Source organism: Panulirus ornatus, chromosome 19 (genome assembly GCF_036320965.1).
Source record: "Panulirus ornatus isolate Po-2019 chromosome 19, ASM3632096v1, whole genome shotgun sequence".
Taxonomy (NCBI): Eukaryota; Metazoa; Arthropoda; class Malacostraca; order Decapoda; family Palinuridae; genus Panulirus; species Panulirus ornatus.
In genome coordinates, this window is record NC_092242.1 from 60,046,228 (window position 1) to 60,060,992 (window position 14,765).

General features: G+C 39.3%; 1 protein-coding gene across 10 annotated transcripts in view; it reads left to right on the forward strand.

The window, feature by feature from the left end:
- LOC139755548 (fibronectin type-III domain-containing protein 3A-like) overlaps window positions 1-14,765 on the forward strand; it is a 499,565-nt gene that overhangs the window by 430,462 nt on the left and 54,338 nt on the right. For 9 of the 10 annotated variants that reach the window (XM_071673982.1, XM_071673983.1, XM_071673986.1 and 6 more), the window contains 4 exons: window positions 6,849-6,978; window positions 11,553-11,705; window positions 14,327-14,433; window positions 14,556-14,743. In XM_071673982.1, the coding sequence (XP_071530083.1) occupies window positions 6,849-6,978; window positions 11,553-11,705; window positions 14,327-14,433; window positions 14,556-14,743 (578 nt within the window). Of the gene's footprint in view, window positions 1-5,107; window positions 5,858-6,848; window positions 6,979-11,552; window positions 11,706-14,326; window positions 14,434-14,555; window positions 14,744-14,765 lie in introns of those variants that run through there. The other variant, XM_071673984.1, reaches the window with a different exon arrangement.

Genomic DNA, 14,765 nt, shown 5'->3' on the forward strand with positions numbered 1-14,765 from the left:
AGAGGTTGGTTACGTTGGCCATTTGTCTTACCTCGGAACATTGCCACATTGGTCACCATAGACCCAGGATCATGGTCAAATATACCACTATGTAATAAGGTTAGCGGGTGAGTGGGTAGGTAAAGTAGGATGGAGTGGGTTAGGTGGCAGGAGCATTGTTTATGATGGTAGTTATGATAGTTCTCTGGCTGGAACCAGTTTAAACTACGCTTTATTTATGTCCCGTCGCCCATACCCTATTACTTGCTTTCCTTGACTCCACATGGTAGCAAACCGCTTGAATGGTGGCAGACCGTTTGAATGGCGGCAGACCGCTTGAATATGTAGAGTACTCTGTGTATAAAGGGGCCCGCCTGGTGGACCCTGTACCCTGCACTGCGTCAGGGTCCACAGGCAGCAATTGTTTATTGCATGGAGTTCAGCTTTAGGTAACCCAGTTTCCCAAAACGGCACACGAGACGAAGTAGAATACGCACTGGGGAAAACAAGATTGATCCAGTCAGCCGTGTAGCTAGTGAGGAACGGGCCATTACTTGCTATTACTGATGATGAAGTACGAGAATTTGTAGTGTTATGTAATAGAGGAGTGGTTATTTTTGGGCCCCTTCTTGAAAATCGTCTGAAGCCATTTGGTGTGAAGGAGCCTTTTTGGAAGGAAGAGTAAGGGGCTCGGTGGTGTATTTATTATCCCATTGCAGGTTCACGAGTAAAGGCTTCCACTAACTCCACCAGTGTATGAATGAGTACCGGTAATACTTAACCATGACGCGATGTCTGTTCGTGGACGAGGATTATTATTGTCACGCCATACTACCTCTGCAGTTAGCTTTCAAGAATGTGCTGTTGCATGCCAGCAATTACCCTCATTAGTTGGATCGTTTCGTGGTCAAATTGAATGTCGGATTTTGCTAGTAGACAATAAATGATTAGTAAAAAAAAAATGGTCTGGCTGGTATTCACCAGAGCTTGTATAGTGGTATGTGTTATAGCTCGTACAATGAATGATTTTTTAAAAGGTTTCGGAAAAAAGACGCAGTTGCAGTAGTAGTTGAACATGCAACAGCTATATGATGAAGCCACCCACTGGCTACGCTTGATTCTTGTAACTGTTCAAGCTAGGTCTGGCAGCGGGAAAAACTCTCGTACTGTCACAATCAATAGCCCTCTCTCGAACTTTCTAGCAACATTCTCTAAATATTCCCCCGCTTATATCTTTGAACATTTGTGTTCATATGTGATTCTAGGGAAGTTGATGAATCGTGTACTCTTTGCTTTAAAAAGTTACGTATTGAACCAGTAATAATTTTTTTATGCTGTCATTCATGGAAGTGCACCATTATCAAGTTTACGCCTTAGCAAGTGGAAAAAACTATTGTATTCATAGTATCTGTTAGTAAGTAATTTCCCAACATGTGATGATGAATATCAAAAGTAAAACATATTAAGGAGGATGTAGTATACAAGTTTGCGAAGTGGCATCTCTTGTGTGGTGACGTGTAGTGCCCCCCCTCCCCCCAATCCATTCCCCGAATGCCTCCCCCTCCGTGAGTGTTGACATATGAGAATCATTTCGGTAGACCTTTTCTGGTGTATAGAATGTGAAAAAATGAATGAAACATGGGTATTCTACAGTTCTCTTTGATTTATTGATGTAAAGATTGTTGAAATATTGAAGTAAATAAGGATTTTAGGCTTTAAACTGAACGCCATTATCTCCTCTCCTCACCTCCCCTGCCCCCTCTCGACACGTAGTACACCGCCACGCTGCCAAACATTGGACGACTTACTTTTATATATTCCTTTGAGGTTGATATTATTTTTTGTTACATAATCATTAAAGCAATAGAGTGTATCGTTTCGAATTTGGTCGTATATATTAACCTTATCTCTGCCGGAAGGGGTTGTTACAACCTGGTGGTTGAGATCGGTAGTTGGGAGGATTGCCGCTAGGGGGCTCGCAAGTCGGTGGCATTTTAGTTTACAAGTGGCATATTTTCGCTGTATTTTGTGACCCGTTTGAGTTGTACTATCAAAATCAACAAACAAATTGTGTACCTTGCCAGCATACAGTTGGCTACCTTAGTGTGGACAATTAGAAATGCAACCGTCGGCTCGAAAGGTATGGTATGGTGTGTAAATAGTGCCAGTCTGTTGTGTTATGAGCTGGATAGGTGTTGTACGTGTACGAAATGTTATCTCAGTTGATTTGACAAGATACCGGCGAGGTCATATCTAGATTTTGTAGTTGGCTGTGTCAGTACACCTTGTGAGGTTGTGTCGTACAGGGAAAATTAAGTGTCACGCTCCTTTCAACAAATGCAAAAGATTACTTCATAGTACGCCAATTATTAGAAAACACCTCCAAGAGTTTTTATCGCCGTATTCCGATCGGAAATTCAATGTCATTGTTGGTGAATATGATAACTGGTTATTTTGTGACAGAACCGATGTACAAAGAAGGATTTTTTTTGTAATAGTGAAGCTAGACACCCTGCTACCGTGCGCGATTTTCACAGCTGGATGTTTGAAAATGAATACATTTTGTTATTCAATATCTAGTAACGGAAGCTTAAAACATATAAGCCCCTTTTTTTGTAGTTTCATGCTCCCATTTATACGGAGCTTATTAAATGCTCTGTTCTAGCGCTTTACAGGATCATTTAAAGAAAAACTATGCCATAGTTAAAGTAGATCTCCTCCATCGATAACTGTTATGTAATAGCACGTCCGTCCTGACACGAAAACCTAACCAAACCCATTTTTCCATTAGGGCGAATGCGAGGATCTCGAGGGTTCACAGATTCGTGTCAGTCGCGAAATCTCACGTGAATTTGATATGACTGGTAACTGTGGTAACTGGCATCCGGTAAACGGACGTTTCCTCTCCCTCTGGTAAAGATCTAATTTAGGCGCACCACAAAAGTAACTTCAGGATTTGGATGAAAAGTATGTCAGTGGACGCTTTATATCATGTAAAAATTGATTGAAGCGGGAGTGTACTGTTCACACAATTTTTCCCCATGGAAAGCGATTTAAAGGGTTTGATGATCAGGTATGATTGAAACATTTAACCAGCTGAACCTATGAAAACCTTCACGTAGGAGTTAACATCATATTCGAAATACTTAAGACGCATTGTCTTCATTTTCCTTCCACACATTGGTTGTATGAAGTAAACACACTCAGCCAACATTAAACACTTTAAACAAACTCCCCAGCAACTAAATGAGTTAACATAAATATATATATTTTAATACATTTTTGAGTAACGAAAATATAGATGTTTGAAGGCTTCAGTGATTCTATTGGTCTCTAGAAATGTTTACTTTTACCCAACATTTTTCCCGAACACCATAGCCTCCTCTATCATTGTAGCGTAGATTATAATCACGTCCCGTAAGTCTAAATGAATTTTACTAAGTATTAGATGGTCATTGTTATGTATGTATTCTAAATCCTTGTTATTTTTGTGGTACATCTGAACTTGAACCTTTCAGCCATTTATTTCATATCTTAATATTGCAGATGGGTGAAAATCATGGTACTTTTGTGGATGTAGAGCTAAGTTAGAATGATAATTATTATAAGCTTACCACGTGACCGCTCGACCCGTTACGTTCAATAATTAGATTATGTAAGGTTTTGATTCCTGGCTTCTTAGTGGAGGTTGGATGGTACTAGAGCAGACTTGCTTCCTTAATGCGGCAGCCTTGCATGCATAGGGTAGATCTGAACAAGTAGATAGCGAACTCCTTTGATATGGACTGTACATCATGATACCTGCAAATCTTCAAGATAAAATTTATTGTTAGTATGATTGTCTTGCTTGGTGAACCATCCCAGGTAGCAGCTCTTAGGGCCGCCACACATTCAGTTTCACATTGTTTTATCAGTGCTGGTCAGAACTGCATAGTTAAGCCTGAATATGTGGATGGACAACATTTTCTGTCACAGACGTGCCGCACCGGCCAACATTTTGGCCTATATGATTAAGACTTAAAAGTTAATTTTCAACCAAACGTTCCCATTTAACCGTGTATTTTTGGCCTGCGCTGCCAATGAAAGAAAAAATAACGGTCCCCAGGTTGTGATTATTGTTACAAGTAGTATACCTACTTTCTGCATAGTATCCCCTAGAGTTATTTTCTGTGGTTAAAATTGTTTAGTTCATACCAAGTTTCGAAGAGGATTGTTATGATTATTGTATGGTGATTGTTCTTCATTGGCAATATGGTTCACGCAAATGCAAGTGCTGCAAGGCTTTAGGTTGACAGTTTGATTTTATACTCTTATCGCAGTTATTTTCGATACATGTGTTCCGAAATATATTTGACTTCATATATCGTTTAAAGGATATCCATGTTGCTTTCCATTTACTTCGTAGAGAGGGAAGACTCATATTGTACGGGTGATGCTTCGACTTTAGCTCCTAAATAGTGTTAGTTGGGACACTCAAAAGTTGCATGAATTTATTGCAATTGGGAAAAACATACATGTACATGATCCCGCTGTATGTATAAGACGTAAATGCCATCAGGTATATGATACTGGATGATACTGTCATTTATTTGAAAGAAATTTTTCAAATGTGTTACACTTCGCTGATGGATGTAAACGAGATGAAAGTCTACTGATCTTGTGTTTCATGTTGTTTCGGCCGTGGAACAAGCTCTTTATTAGCGGCATTTTTTAACAACGATCCAAATTTCAGATTAACTGCTTCGTTGCTCACCATTTTGACACAGTAAGGGTTAGGAGCTCACAAAAGATTGTGTAATACTAATTAATCTGCTGTCAACGGGGGGGGGGGGGAGCTCAGATTTTCGTATTCACCTGCATGTGAATCCCTTATGCAGTACCACTGAAATGTTATATTTGGAATACATATCTCTTAACTACCTAGTAACATGATTAAGGTTGAATTGCATTGAGCCATCTTCTGAGACTGTTCGCATAGTTGCTTGGCTCAAATTTACTTGGCTGTTGACATTGTAAGTTATTACCTTACAAAGGATTTCCAAATGGTGAGGCGAGGCTTGTGTGTGTGTGTGTGTAAAATCAATGTTGTAGAATTTGGGAAAGATGAATTGCAATTGTCTTTTAAAAGTACGCAGTTCATCAGCTAACCAGTGGACATCATATAAACCACCTGGAACTGCCGGGAAAACCGCAGCATTGTTGGTGAGAGATGGCAGAAATGTTCCAGGAAGATGAAAATTGCAAGAAACAGAACCTTAGTGATTCCCATGGTGAGGAGTGTCCTGTGGACAGGCCTGGGGACTCTATGATTGGCGATGAAGGGATTAGTAAGACAACCATTACTGAGCATTGCAGAAAGGCAGACAGCTGTATATCTGGTTGTCTGCATACCTCCTCCAGTCAGTGCCAGAAAAAGAAGATAGGAAGCAAAGTGATTAAGGACTTGATTACTAGTAAAGCCTCCTGTGAGCCCACAATAACCTTAACATGTGATGAGGTTATGGATAGAACCACCGTAATCCCACCATTAAGTATTATTACCAGTGAAGCCTTCACCTTGACCCCAGAACCCAGTAGGATCAAGGATGACTGCACTTCAGTTAACCCAGCATCACTTAAGGTCAAGAGGGAAGACACTCCAGCACCCAGGAAGGTCAGAGATGATGACTCTACTGTTACCTCAGCATCTAATGATACCAAAGGTCAAACTTCCACTGTCACTTCATCTTTCCCCAAGGCGCCAGCGCTAGAGAAGTCTAGAAGAAAATCAAAGGAAACTGGTGGTGCCACAGTTACTACTAGTAAGGGGGTGCGCTCTGTGCCATCTTACGTAAGTTTACAGCATAGTGATGGCCAAGTGATCACCATTAGGTTATTGGTAAGTCATTTAATGCAACTCTCAGAATTTTATGCTTATCAGTGTATTAGGGTATATATATATATATATATATATATATATATATATATATATATATATATATATATATATATATATATATATCGATTTATGAACAATGTTTCTGCAGTGGACAGAAATAATTTAGGAAGATGTAGGAAAAACTTTATGAATCCATCATCCTCAGGGCCTCGGCTGTGCTTGATAAGAGAATATGCATGAATGAAGAGCCTTTCATATATAATTTTCTGGGATTTTTTAAGGCAGTTAATGTTCTTAAGTACCATATTTCTGTGACTACTTACAATCATCACAGCTCTAAACATAAGTAGAGGGGTCCTCAGAGACTGACGAAGTTACTTTTGTACAGATATGTTATTCTAGCAGAATTTTGTTGAAGGAATGATTGAAACCCATGTTATGAGAGGTGTTATGTTTCTGACTAAAGATTTCTACAACTTAATTCTCATGAATGGTTTATACCAGAAATGTATATTAGACTTTCTGATTCAACAACTGTTGCCCTTTTACTGGTATATCATGTTAATTAATGATATGTATAGAGAGTGCTGGTGATGAGGGTTTAAGGCTTATTATGGTAGACCAAATTAGCACCCCCAAACATGTAGCTTGTACAAATGTGCAAACTCGTAAAGCTTTTGATTATGGTGTTTTAATAATCACAAGATTTCAATATCTATAAATATGTGAGTTCTTTATGCAAATGCAGTGTGTTATATTGAATTATGGATGACTGTATCATGTTTATGGTCATAGGTGAAAGTTAGCCATGTTATACTAATCTGATGATGAATTTGGTTCACTTTAATTATATATACATTTTAAATTTCCTCTTTGGAGCTGAAAAATAAAGTAAATTCATGGGAATGTATTTGAAAGATAATTTTTCAGTGTCATATGATTAATGCTTATCTCCTTTGAGACTATTTACATTGAACTTGCTTCTTTTCAGGGCCCTAATACAGGACAAGCTCCTCCCCAGTTCTTCGGGCCACCTCCTGGTCCACCTCCACAGGGCTATGTACAACCCTACCAGCCACCTCCGCAGTACCCTCCTGTTGTGTCACCACCCCTCGCACAAGGTAAGAATTTAGATAATGTAATGATACTCTAACCCAAATCCTCCAAAATTATAATACATTTTTATAATTATTTTTTTTATAGGAAAAATTTTTTGAGTACTTTTATTGAAGATGGAAGATATTAATCAGAAGTATCAAAATAAAGATTCATCTTGTTGGCTTTAGGACTATGAAAAATTTGTCACGTGTAGTAAAAGTTGACTGAGACAAGAGTCTTAAAATCATTTCCAAAAAAAGAAATAGAATATCTTTGAATATTATATGTTTTTAAGTGGAGTTGGGAAACAAGATGCGTTTCAACCTGTAAAAAGCTAGTTTTTTCCCATAGATGAGGTAGGAGTGTCTGGCAATATTAGATAACATATCACATTTTCCTACACTTTTTTCTACTGGAAGTTGTGATGAAGGGAGAGGAGAGGAGGTACCTCCTGCTTTGCTATCCTGTTTTTGTCCATTTTCCTGACGCTACCTTGCTGAAGCAATGGGTAGCAATGCTGCTTCCTGTGGGGTGGGTTAGCAACAGGAATGGATGAAGGCATGCAAGTATGAATATATACATGTGCATATATGTACATGTTTGAGATGTGTTTATGTATGTATATGTGCATGTATGGGCATTTGTTTATGTGTATAAATATATATTTTGGAGGTGGAAGAATGGACTGAAAAAGATTTTTAGCGATCGGGGCCTGAACATACAGAAGGGTTAAAGGCATGCAAGGAATAGAGTGAATTGGAACTATGTGGTATACTGGGGTTGACGTGCTGTCAGTGGATTGAACCAGGGCATGTGAAGCATCTGGGGTAAACCATGGAAAGTTTTGTGGGGCCTGGATGTGGAAAGGGAGCTGTGGTTTATGTGCATTTTACATGACAGCTAGAGACTGAGTGTGAACGAATGTGGCCTTTTGTCCTTTCCCAGCTCTACCTCTTGGGGGGAGGGGGATGCTGTTTTCATGTGTGGCAGGGTGGTGATGGGAATGAATAAAGGCAGCAAGTATGAATTATGCGCGTGTGAATATAATGTATGTGTGTGTATGTATATGTATACGTTAAAATGTATAGATATTTATATGTGCATGTGTAGATGTGTATGTATATGCATGTGTATGTGGGTGGGTTGGGCCATTCTTATGTCTGTTTCCTTGCGCTACCTTGGTAATGCGGGAGACAGCAACAAAGTATAATAAAACATATATAGATAATATAGGGGAGAAAGAATACTTCCCACGTATTCCCAGCGTGTCGTAGAAGGCGACTAAAAGGGAAGGGAGCGGGGGGCTGGAAATCCTCCCCTCTCTTTTTTTTTTTTTTTTTTTTTTTTTTTTTTTTTTCTTTCCCCAAAAGAAGGAACAGAGAAGAGGGCCAGGTGAGGATATTTCCTCAAAGGCCCAGTCCTCTGTTCTTAACGCTACCTCGCTGTCGCGGGAAATGGCGGATAGTATGAAAAAAAAGAATATATATATATATATATATATATATATATATATATATATATATATATATATATATATATATATATATATTTTTTTTTTTTTTTTTTTTTTTTTCGCTGTCTCCCGCGTTTGCGAGGTAGCGCAAGGAAACAGACGAAAGAAATGGCCCAACCCACCCCCATACACATGCCTTGATTCAATCCACTGACAGCACGTCAACCCCGGTATACCACATCGCTCCAATTCACTCTATTCTTTGCCCTCCTTTCACCCTCCTGCATGTTCAGGCCCCGATCACACAAAATCTTTTTCACTCCATCTTTCCACCTCCAATTTGGTCTCCCTCTTCTCCTCGTTCCCTCCACCTCCGACACATATATCCTCTTGGTCAATCTTTCCTCACTCATTCTCTCCATGTGACCAAACCATTTCAAAACACCCTCTTCTGCTCTCTCAACCACGCTCTTTTTATTTCCACACATCTCTCTTACCCTTACGTTACTTACTCAATCAAACCACCTCACACCACACATTGTCCTCAAACTTCTCATTTCCAGCACATCCATCCTCCTGCGCACAACTCTATCCATAGTCCACGCCTCGCAACCATACAACATTGTTGGAACCACTATTCTTCAAGCATACCCATTTTTGCTTTCCGAGATAATGTTCTCGACTTCCACACATTCTTCAAGGCTCCCAGAATTTTCGCCCCCTCCCCCACCCTATGATCCACTTCCGCTTCCATGGTTCCATCCGCTGCCAGATCCACTCCCAGATATCTAAAACACTTCACTTCCTCCAGTTTTTCTCCATTTAAACTCACCTCCCAATTGAATTGACCCTCAAACCCTACTGTACCAAATAACCTTGCTCTTATTCACATTTACTCTTAACTTTCTTCTTTCACACACTTTTCCAAACTCAGTCACCAGCTTCTGCAGTTTCTCACATGAATCAGCCACCAGCGCTGTATCATCAGCGAACAACAACTGACTCACTTCCCAAGCTCTCTCATCCCCAACAGACTTCATACTTGCCCCTCTTTCCAAAACTCTTGCATTCACCTCCCTAACAACCCCATCCATGAACAAATTAAACAACCATGGAGACATCACACACCCCTGCCGCAAACCTACATTCACTGAGAACCAATCACTTTCCTCTCTTCCTACACGTACACATGCCTTACATCCTCGATAAAAACTTTTCACTGCTTCTAACAACTTGCCTCCCACACCATATATTCTTAATACCTTCCACAGAGCATCTCTATCAACTCTATCATATGCCTTCTCCAGATCCATAAATGCTACATACAAATCCATTTGCTTTTCTAAGTATTTCTCACATACATTCTTCAAAGCAAACACCTGATCCACACATCCTCTACCACTTCTGAAACCACACTGCTCTTCCCCAATCTGATGCTCTGTACATGCCTTCACCCTCTCAATCAATACCCTCCCATATAATTTGCCAGGAAATACTCAACAAACTTATACCTCTGTAATTTGAGCACTCACTCTTATCCCCTTTGCCTTTGTACAATGGCACTATGCACGCATTCCGCCAATCCTCAGGCACCTCACCATGAGTCATACATACATTAAATAACCTTACCAACCAGTCAACAATACAGTCACCCCCTTTTTTAATAAATTCCACTGCAATACCATCCAAACCTGCTGCCTTGCCGGCTTTCATATATATGTTATAAAATATATAAAATAATATATTATGGATCTGTAGAAGGCATATGATAGAGTTGATAGAGATGCTCTGTGGAAGGTACTAAGAATATATGGTGTGGGAGGCAAGTTGTTAGAAGCAGTGAAAAGTTTTTATCAAGGATGTAAGGCATTTGTACGTGTAGGAAGAGAGGAAAGTGATTGGTTCTCAGTGAATGTAGGTTTGCGGCAGGGGTGTGTGATGTCTCCATCTGAGAGTGGATTTGGCATCTGGGAGTGGATTTGGCAGCGGATGGAACCCTGGAAGCGGAAGTGAATCATAGGGTGGGGGAGGGGGCGAAAATCCTGGGAGCCTTGAAGAATGTGTGGAAGTCGAGAACATTATCTCAGAAAGCAAAAATGGGTATGTTTGAAGGAATAGTGGTTCCAACAATGTTGTATGGTTGCGAGGCGTGGGCTATGGATAGAGTTGTGCGCAGGAGCATGGATGTGCTGGAAATGAGATGTTTGAGGACAATGTGTGGTGTGAGGTGGTTTGATCGAGTAAGTAACGTAAGGCCGTTCTTCGCCTGTTTCACTTCATCACGAAGAGGTGTATGCACAGTCATCACTGGAAAGAAAGAATTGGAACAGTGAGTACTTTCATATATCACTTGCCAAACTCCTATTTACTCCCATGTACTCCCAGTATCACTGAACATAAATATAGCAAGCAAAAATTGTATCATTCCTTTCTTTTTGACATGGTGTAACTGCAGTGACAATTGATGATCAGCTAACTCTGATGATTGTGCTGTGCATTGTTGCCTGACGTTCCCACCATAAGTAAACACTAATTATGATTAAATGTGTTCTGCAAATTTGCTACTTCATGTGAAATCCTTATTGTAAGTGGTAATCATCGGATTTTTTCTGGTGACTGCCTTTGGTATCTGTGTACCTCTCATTCCTACTTCTTTATCTCACAGATTATTCCATTAATGCAAAAAAGATATATCTATATCTGTATTGTCATGTTTGCAGAAAAAAGAAAGGTTGGTAATGTATACATTTACATGTAATTTTCTTCATTATGTATAGTTCTTTATGTTTTACAACACAAGTCACTGAAAAGATAGAAATTTATCGTATGCATAACTTGCATATTTTCTGAATAGAATGCGTATATAGAAAGAAATGATGTTATAGATTTATAATATTAAAGGTGGATTAACTTTTATTCAATTTTATTTTCTTTATTTGCAGTTGTCATGGTAGAGAATGTGAAATTAGTTATAAATCTTAGAAGGTTATTGAAAATATGGCAATATTTACATAAGCAGTTTCCCAGTAAGCTATGTGATACAAACTGTTGCAGTGGATACTTACTGCATGTCAATAATAATTTTCCATAGCATGAATCTACTTAATTGTACTTCAGAACTTAAAAAATTTCTTTTTGTTTCAGCATCACCACCACCTATTTACAACCCAAAGTCAGATCGTCATATGCGCCAGTATGATAAACCGCGAACAAAGTATTACCAGCGGCAGCTACATCACAACAACAAATCTGGGACCAGTAGCCTCCTTAATACCCCACCACCATCTCCCAAAAAAGGTAACCATTAAAAGACTGTAAAAGTTTTCAGAGTTCACTGAACTTGGCTTTGGAATGTTAACACCAAGAATGAAAATTGACTTTAGGAGAGTTACTAGCCAGATAGATTTTTTTATACAGAAGAGATTTTACTAGGGAGGCCACAAATTGTGAAATAGTGAATAGAAAAAGATGCAGGCCTAATTGAGAGAAGGTCATTGGAAGGGCAGGTACTGCTACTGCTATCTTGAGCCCTTCTCACTAGCAGTAGAGTCCAGCAGAAACCCAGGGATTCTTAGCACCACTTGATATTGGGGACTCTATCATGATTACATTTGAAAAATTTATTGTGCAGACAGAATAGGCTTTTCCTTTGTGCCTCATAGGACGACTACAAATGTGTACATTGTGCATATGTACTGGAGATCCTGGCTTCCGCATCTAGCTGATAGTGTATATGTGTGTGTGGAGGCACAGACTGCAAGCTCTCCCACTTCTATTAGCTTATGATGTTTTCATTGTCCTAGTACTAGTGATAGTATTAAAAATTATGATAGGTAAAGATGATAATATAGTTGTATAATAAAAATGATAATACTAGGAAATCCCATAGCTATTCATTTCAGGGAAACTATCCTGAAAGTTTGGATGATCTTCATGATACTTTAGAAGTGCAACTTTAAGGATACATGATGTAAATCATTACTTATGAAAATACACATTCAGAAACCATAAGTCAATGCTGTTTTTAGTAAAGGAGGAATAATAATAGAGCATTTCCTCTCTGAGTATTATTCTGGTGTAACCAGCATAGTTATTGGAGAGAACATTTTGATCAGGCAGCAGTTTACCAGAGTTTTCAGTTTATTGCAGCACTTCACAATTTCATGGTCATGTATTTTATTTTTTTTTGCCTGATTTCTTAGTTCACTTTCCCTCTAACAAATGCTTCTTTCTCTGAGTATTTCTTACACATTCTTCAGAGTAGGCACCTGGTTTATCCAGCCTCCACCTCTCCTGAAGCCACCACCTTTTCAGTCATCACTCCTTTACTCCTAATGAATAGGTATATTCAAAAGTTATGCTTCTGTAATTCAAACATTCATCTTGTCTTTGAAAAGAAGAAAATGTGTATTTATATAAAAAAATTAAGAGGAAATCAAATGGAAAGTAGGGGTCTGCTAATAAGAATATTTTCTTGAAGGTAGGCATTTCTGAGAGGAGGTAAGGGTATTGATAGAGAGATGAGGAAATTCAGATATATAGAGAAGAGAATTGTTAGTATAAGATAAAGCTTTAAGTATTTCGTAGTTGAAAGAAGGTGAAGGAAAAAATGTGTTTGATATATTTAAGGCAACTTGTGATTGAATAAGTTAGAGAGACTAAGTTGAAAGTTAGAATGAATGAGTGGTCACTGGCAAAATTTCATGTGAGTGTTGTAAGTGTTAATATGGACATGTACATATAAAGTAATCCCCCCCCTCACGATGCCTTCATGGACTGCCAGGGTTGAGTGCGTAGGTTTGATTCCTGGTTATGGCAGTCAGTCCACCCCTATGGCTTGGTTGATAAACTGTGAATATTGTAAATTGGAACAATGTGGTATACCAGGGTTGCTGTACTGTCAGTGGACTGAACCATGGCATGTGAAATGTCTTTGGTAAACCATGGAAAGGTCTGCGAGACCTGGATGTGGATAGGGAGTTGTAGTTTCGGTTCATTGCACATGACAGCTAGATACTGGGTGTGAATGAATGTGGCCTTTTTTTGTTTGTTTGTTTTCTTGGCACTGCCTTGTTTCCCACATATTCCCAGTGTGTTGTGGAAGTTGGGGGCTGGAAATCCTTCCAGTTTTTACTTTTCCTAAAGAAGGAACAGAGTAGGGGGCCAAGTGAGGATTTTCCCTCGAAGGCTCAGTCCTCTGTTCTTGACGCTACCTCATTAACGTGGGAAATGGCGAATGTGTATGAAAAATTTTATATACATCCCACTTATTCCCTGCATGTCGTAGAAGGCAACTAAAAGGGGAGGGAGCGGGGGGCTGGAAATCCTCCCCTCTCATTTTTTTTAATTTTCCAAAAGAAGGAACAGAGAAGGGGGCCAGGTGAGGATATTCCCTCAAAGGCCCAATCCTCTGTTCTTAACGCTACCTCGCTAACGCGGGAAATGGCGGATAGTATGAATGAAAGAAAGATATACATGATACACACACACAGATAGTCCCTGACTTATGATGGTTTGACCTAAGATTTTTTACTTGACGATTGTGCTATGTCGATACAAATTCAACGGAAAACATACTTCGAATTTTGAAGTTTGATCTTTTCCTTGGCTAGCGATGTTCTGTGGCAGTGAGCCACAACTTTGTCAGCCACACGATCACGAGTGTAAGCAACCGTATTAAGTATATTTTAGACTTACGATGGCTTTACCAGAATGTAACCCCATCATAAGTTGGGGACAGGCTGTAGAGAGAGAGAGGAGAGCGTTAATGGGATGGCCTTGATTAGGGCCTCAGTTGCCTAAGCCATCTCAGAAAAAAAAAAATAGACAGCATTTCTGTGATTCATTTGAGCATATAAGATTAAGGAGTTTTATAATCTTGTTATGAAAGTTTCATATATCAAATCTCACCTACACAGAACCGCTTGCAAGGAAAAACGGTGGGGAGGAAGAAATACACACAGAGGATGGAGAAGATCCTAGAAGTAGTCTGCAGCACCTCCTTTCTCAGGTTAAGTCTCCTAAGGTAAGTTGATATCATTATAGAGGAACACTATATAGTTTTGTATATATGTAAATTTGTGCTGTTTCAAAGAAGCATCCTCCTCTTGATAAGCTTATCTGTATTTGTTTTTCTTTTTTTTTCAGGTAATAGATGTAACACCCCATGAAGCTGTTATCCAATGGTCTGCCCCAGATTTAAGTGGCCAGCATGATGAGATGCCAGTCTCAGAACTGCTTTACGATGTCTTCCTAAATAACAGCTTATATATGTCCAGCCCTGCTACACAGCTTACTATAACTGGACTCAAACCTGCTACGGAGTATAGGGTGTAGTATGTATTGATATACATAATC